Source organism: Acanthopagrus latus, chromosome 16, assembly GCF_904848185.1.
Source record: "Acanthopagrus latus isolate v.2019 chromosome 16, fAcaLat1.1, whole genome shotgun sequence".
In the NCBI taxonomy this organism is placed as follows: domain Eukaryota; kingdom Metazoa; phylum Chordata; class Actinopteri; order Spariformes; family Sparidae; genus Acanthopagrus; species Acanthopagrus latus.
Window position 1 is genome coordinate 21,950,718 of NC_051054.1, and position 5,894 is coordinate 21,956,611.

The 5,894-nt window shown below is 46.0% G+C and overlaps 1 protein-coding gene across 1 annotated transcript; it reads left to right on the plus strand.

Annotated features, from left to right (window-relative positions):
• Positions 1 to 1,480: 1,480 nt before the first annotated feature.
• nfkbiab (nuclear factor of kappa light polypeptide gene enhancer in B-cells inhibitor, alpha b) lies at positions 1,481 to 5,365 on the plus strand. The gene is made up of 6 exons (XM_037125369.1): positions 1,481 to 1,805; positions 3,012 to 3,117; positions 3,270 to 3,480; positions 4,183 to 4,271; positions 4,427 to 4,687; positions 4,799 to 5,365. The coding sequence occupies exons 1-6, from the start codon at positions 1,558 to 1,560 to the stop codon at positions 4,832 to 4,834; spliced, it is 951 nt and encodes a 316-aa protein (XP_036981264.1). The 5' UTR covers positions 1,481 to 1,557; the 3' UTR covers positions 4,835 to 5,365.
• Positions 5,366 to 5,894: the final 529 nt, after the last annotated feature.

Consider the following 5,894-nt stretch of genomic DNA (forward strand, 5'->3'; position numbering starts at 1 on the left):
TTGTTCAACATTGTGCAGCGTGGTAAATATCTAAATCTAGCTCATGATGTGTGATGTTCTGCACAGAGGCTGTTTTAGGGTTGAAAGAATCCTGATGTGTTGCTCAACAGTTGCTAACGTGACAGTAAAAAAATGTGCTGAGCCTCCCAGTCCAACTGGTCACACGGACTGAACAATGGGAGGTAAAAAACACGCCTGGAGTTTCCCTCAGGCCGGCAGAACTTCACGTTCGACTTGTTGTTTGTTTTTAAAGGGCTAGGTCACAGCCTCGTGAAGTCTTGCAGCCCGGTCGGGAACTTGGAGTCCTTCCATTTTATCTGCAAAAGGAACTGAATGAGTGACTTGATACTGGGTTATTAAAGGCACTGCGACTGAATCAGTGGGAGATTAATCCTCTTCTAAGGAAATAATTTGCAGCGGCATCATTTACTATTTTCAGAAATAGTTGGCAGGATGTTGAGCAGCACAGTTAGTACCTCTGACCTCTACGCTTGCAAGATATTAATCCTTTTTTTTTTTTTTTTACATAAAATCTAAAATCTATGCATGTGTACTGTCACAACAGGCACGCACATACAGCACATATAATCTATTACAGTAGTATCTAAGGATCTAAGCTCCCCTGACTTAAAGAATCAGAGCAGTCAAAGTGAGTTAGATCTTTAAAAGCAAACGTAATGTTGCCCATGGGGTCAAGCTCTGCAGCATGAGAGGAAAGCTCCACTGCAGATCTGTCTTTCTGCTCCTGTGCTCATCTTGTTATATTCGCGGCGGTGATAAACAAACCGAGATCACGTTGCACTCTTTGGGCTTTGGAGGAAACTCCTGTGCATGCTGCAGCCCCCCTGCCTGCAGCTCTTCAAACCCACTCAAAACACAGAGGGGCGGCTGAGCCACACTTTCCTTTTGTTCAAGTGATTCAGCAGGGACATGATGATGATAACGGAGGTGCAGTTTCAGGACTTTCCATGTGTGCATCCCTTACTCATGCCACAACAGAAACTCGTGTGCAGCCAGAGGGGCAATTTAAAAATCTTCAGTTCATTCTGATTTCCTGGAATTCATCACAAGTGGATTTAACATTTGATTTGTTGAAGCACCAGTGTAGTTTTAAGGTGGATTGTTTTTATTGAATACAATACGTTTTGTAAAGTACAACACAGCTCACATAAGAACAAAGTGGAACGTTTTCAGCATAGCTAGTGATTTGTATTTGAGGTGTAGGTTGAGGGGAAACGCATATTTGCTGTGGAAATGCTCTGTGAAGCCTGACATTTTTGCAGAAATGTGTGTTTGAAATGCAGCAAACGTAGCCTGCAAAAGTGCTCTGCTCTGTCGGTGACAAACTTGAAGAGTGTATTTATGTGTCTCAATAGAAATCCCCTCCTGGAGCCAGCAATCTGTACGCTGTGTTATTCTAAGTGACAGTTTTGTGGAAATCCCCCACCTAGTTGTTAAACCCCGCCCCGCTGCAGCCGCCACACAGAGGGCATTTACAGACTGCTGCTCAGCGCCGCCAGAAGACTTCCACACGAACCTCGTCTCGAACAGCGCAACATGGACCTCCACCGGACCAGCTTATTAAACCAAATGGATTACAGCCGAGAGTCTAAAGAAGGGAAGCAGGCGACAGATGAGCGGCTCGACAGCGGCTTGGACTCGCTCAAGGAGGAGGAGTACCAGGCTGTGGCGGCCGAGATCCGTCGGCTCCAGCTGGAATGTGAGCCGCCGCAGCACAAACAGGATCCCGCTGTACGCGGAGAGCTGCCCGAATGGAAAACACAGCTCACGGAGGACGGAGACACGTAAGTTAGCCCAGCAGTTACAGTGCCTAGCATGGGGTCTTTATTTATAAGCGTCGTAGGTACCGCTTGGCTTGTAGTATCGTCTGAGTAGGCCCCGCTTTGGGTTCTTGGAGGTAATTTGATCCTTTCCTGTGGGGAATGTCTTCCTCTAGCTTGTCATTACAATTTACAGGCCCGGGCCTAACCGAGTCCACGCTGGGGCTTAACTTATAAGCACTGGGGTTTATAAAAGTACGCTGGCTGCAGTGTTAGAACGCAGGACGGCCGTCCGGTTTTGATAATGGGGACTAGCTGTGGCCAGACTCGGCTGTGTTGGACGTAAACAAAAGGCTATTATCAGCAGGGAATCTACTATGGCCGCGGGTCAGGCTGGGAAAGTCCCGGGCGCGCCGCCAAGGAATCCGACCGAAGCGCGCTCCCGTGAAGCGAGAGGAAGGAAGGAAGGGGGGAAAAAAAGTAGAAAAAAGTACCTTAAATAAGACAAACGTAAGTCTGTGGAGGCTGAGGCCGAAACTCTGCTCTGCAATACGTGTCTGCGTTTTGTAGTTACTATTATAAAACCAGGGGGGAATAACATTATGAATGACTCCCGAGTGTTACTCTTGTTATAATGCAGTTCTAACACAGGGAAATGTAGTTGTAAGTCAGCACGGGGCTCTGCAGTGGCCTCATGGTGTCATGCAGTGCGTAGGTGAGTTCATTGATAAGATCCGGAAGACTGTGTCGTTCCAATCAGCGAAGCATAAAACCATGTGTCAGTGATTTAACTGACGGACATACACCTTTAGTTAAATCACTGAAACATGGCGGGTCTAGGCAGCACTGACGGTCATCAGCAGCTAATAGAGGAGTTCATTGTATTTATTTACATGAATGTATTGTAATGACATTCTTAGGATATTATCCCATTTACACCAAGTGAAAACAAGGGTATTTAGTGTTTTTCAGGGCTGATTTCTAATTCTGTGCATTTATATAATAACAAATTATTGAAGTCTGCACAGAGTAAAACTAGCTTTGATTTATGTTTATTCAGTGTATTCTGCGGTTTAATTTAGATTCAGGTTCAGTCAGTCTTGCCAACTAAATGTCAGGTGACTTTGTGTCACGGCTTCCTTGTGGAAAATCTTCCTCTTGTCTTGCAGATTTGGTTGCATTGTGTACGTGCATTGTAACAGGTTTTCTACCCTCTGACTGTTTGTACAGGCTGCTCCACCTGGCCATCATCCACGAGGCCAAGGACTACATCAGAACGATGATAGAGCTGTCCAGGAACACAGACTTCCTCAACACACAGAACGACCAGAGACAGGTATGAAAGAGCTGCGTCTGAGAAGGACCTCAAAGATGTGGCGCTAATAAAAATGAAGGCATTTCAGTGTGCCTGTCATCACATAAGCAGTAAGTAAAATGTCTGCTGACTCAGTAACTCACCTGTCTTCTCTTCACTCCCTCCGATCCCAGACTCCTCTCCACTTAGCAGTAATAACAAACCAAGCGGACGTATGTCAGCGCCTCCTGGTATCCGGCTGCGACCCCATGCTGGTGGACGACAACGGGGACACGGCGCTTCACATCGCCTGTCGCCATGGTAACCTGCCATGCTTCAGCGTCATCACACAGAACTGTCAGCCGGAGCATCTACACACGGTGATGGCTGCCTGCAACTATCACGGTGAGTTCGTAGGACAGGACCACTGTTACTGTCTTGAACTGATGTGGTTTGACGTTGTTCCTGTTCAGTTTTTTTTTTTAATAACATTTTTGATAGGCTTCAGTTAACTAAACTAAGCTTGTTTACATGTTCAGGAACAAAAATGTTTGACTTTAGCAGTGTCAGGTCTAAATTTCAATATGTGTGCTTCATGACAATATTTCCAGTAGTTGTGGTGACTTCCATTATGTGGTTGCCCACCCTTGGTGCATGGAAACAGATGAGACACTGACCAGTCTGCTGTCTGTCATAACTACTATTTAAAAGAAGGAGTGATGGGCGTGAGAAGAGGAATTTCTGCCGCCCTTTAGCCCTGAACACTATGGTTAGGAGGAAGGAAACATTTATGTAAGCAAGGGGAATGTAGTAGCCCTTCAAGCCATCACACCCTGCTTAAAGCCCATCTATAACATGGCACATAATGTGACTCACTGAGGCTCTAAATTTAAACGTGGACGACATCAGTTTTAGACTTGTGTGTAGACATCTTAAAGCCTCAAGTATGCTGTTGTTGGCTGTTTGCAGACTTCTCTGGGGAACCGACATACCAATTTATTTTGTTGTATAAAGTAAAAATGACTTCAGCAATCTGAGTTAACACAGCAGGTATGAAGTAAGTGGTCTGGCATCAGCTCTGAAGCCCTTTCTCTGATGTTTTTACAGGTCAGAACTGCCTCCACCTGGCCTCAGTTCAGGGTTTCCTCTCACTGGTGGAGAACATGGTGGATCTAGGAGCTGACATTAATGCAAAGGTAAATGACACACACACCAAATGAGATTAGACGCTCTGAATACACAAAATGTATGTACATTTCAAAATAAAACCCTCAAAAATCCTTCTTGAGCCCTCCCTATTTTGTATTTCCACCCTGTACTAATCAAATCGTGTTCTCTTCATTTCCTGCAGGAACAGCGTAATGGTCGTGGTGCGCTTCACCTGGCCGTGGACCAGCAGAATTTCTCACTGGTTAAACTGCTGCTGAAGAAAGGAGCAGACCCCAACCTCCTGACCTCTGGAGGCCACACTCCCTTCCACCTCACCTACGGCCGTGACAACGACGACATCAGGAAAGAACTGTACTCGCTGACCAAACCGGACCTGAGGGAGCTTCCTGACAGCGAATCAGACGACAGCGAGGAAGAGGAGGACGAGGAGTCTGATGAGGAGGTGTGTGTGTGTGTGCACGCATGTTGAAAATGCAGAGATTTCACTCTAATGTTAAAAGTTGCTTTCCGGCCAGGGTGTAACCTTTTTTTCCTGTCCTCTGTGTGTTTCTAGGTGGGTTATGACGATATTCAGTGGAATGGACATTAGCAGGAAACAAGAGAGAGAAAGAGACAGAGAGGGGGAAGTTACAGAGGCTGCGGTGATGACTGTAAAGGACAAGAGAAATGGCTCGGCATGTCTACTGCTTCCTGTCACATGAGCCTGATAGAGTGGGCAACGCGCCGCGGGCGTGACCGCTGACAAATCAGATGGACGAGCAGCTGCGATGGAAAACCAAATGGAGGCTGCTGGTTGAGTAAACCAGTGAGTCTGCTCCAGGCTGCAGGAGAGCAAACGCACGCCGAGATGCGAAAACACGACACATTATGATGGGATCGCTTTATGATAAAGAGGATTGCTTGTATTTTGTGGACACTGCAAATCATTTGTCACAAAAAACATCCATCCACACAGACGTACCTGCAACAGCTCTGTTGTATGATATTGTAAATGCTGTGTATACAAGATGTATTTTTTATGGAAGCTGTGAATGTGTACAGTTGAGCAGGTTGTATATGTCAGGCAGCAAACAGTCCAGCACACTCCAGTTAAATTAAAAACACTCATATTTAACAGTAACTACCTGTGTGAGTATATTTGTGGATTTGGGGGGTGTAAAGGGGAAGCAGACCGTATGTGACTGGAAAATTTCAGATGGATGCCGACCAAGGTACTATGTTTGGACGCGAATGCTTTCACATGCGTACATTACATGTCATGATTCTGGTGGTGTCACAGTAAAGATTATACAGAATGCAGCATATAATCCACAGCGCCTGACAGCATTACAAGGCTGCAATTACACGGGAAATAACCTCAACCACGTGCCGTCAGTGCGTCTGCACTTGTAGAAATACCTCCATCAAAGCATGACAGCTGACATTCGGAGCAGCCGCCCCTTTATTTTCATGTTCTGCATGTCATTCAGGGAAGTGCTGATAACCCGACAACTTGTTTCCACTGAAAGAGGAACTGATGGCAAGTTGAATTCCTCCCAGTGTTTACTTAGAAAGAGATAAGAGGCCAAGGAACATTGTGTGTGTGTGATGAGGCTGATTGCTAGGTCCTCTAAATCAGGAAGTTTTTGGGAGGGTGGAGCCAAGGGGGA

Excerpts from the sequence above, each read along its gene's own strand:
- nfkbiab (XM_037125369.1), top strand. The coding sequence starts at position 1,558 with ATGGACCTCCACCGGACCAGCTTATTAAACCAAATGGATTACAGCCGA. Across the intron at positions 4,272-4,426 it reads GAGCTGACATTAATGCAAAG|GAACAGCGTAATGGTCGTGG; the intron begins GTAAATGACACA and ends CATTTCCTGCAG. Across the intron at positions 4,688-4,798 it reads ACGAGGAGTCTGATGAGGAG|GTGGGTTATGACGATATTCA; the intron begins GTGTGTGTGTGT and ends GTGTGTTTCTAG.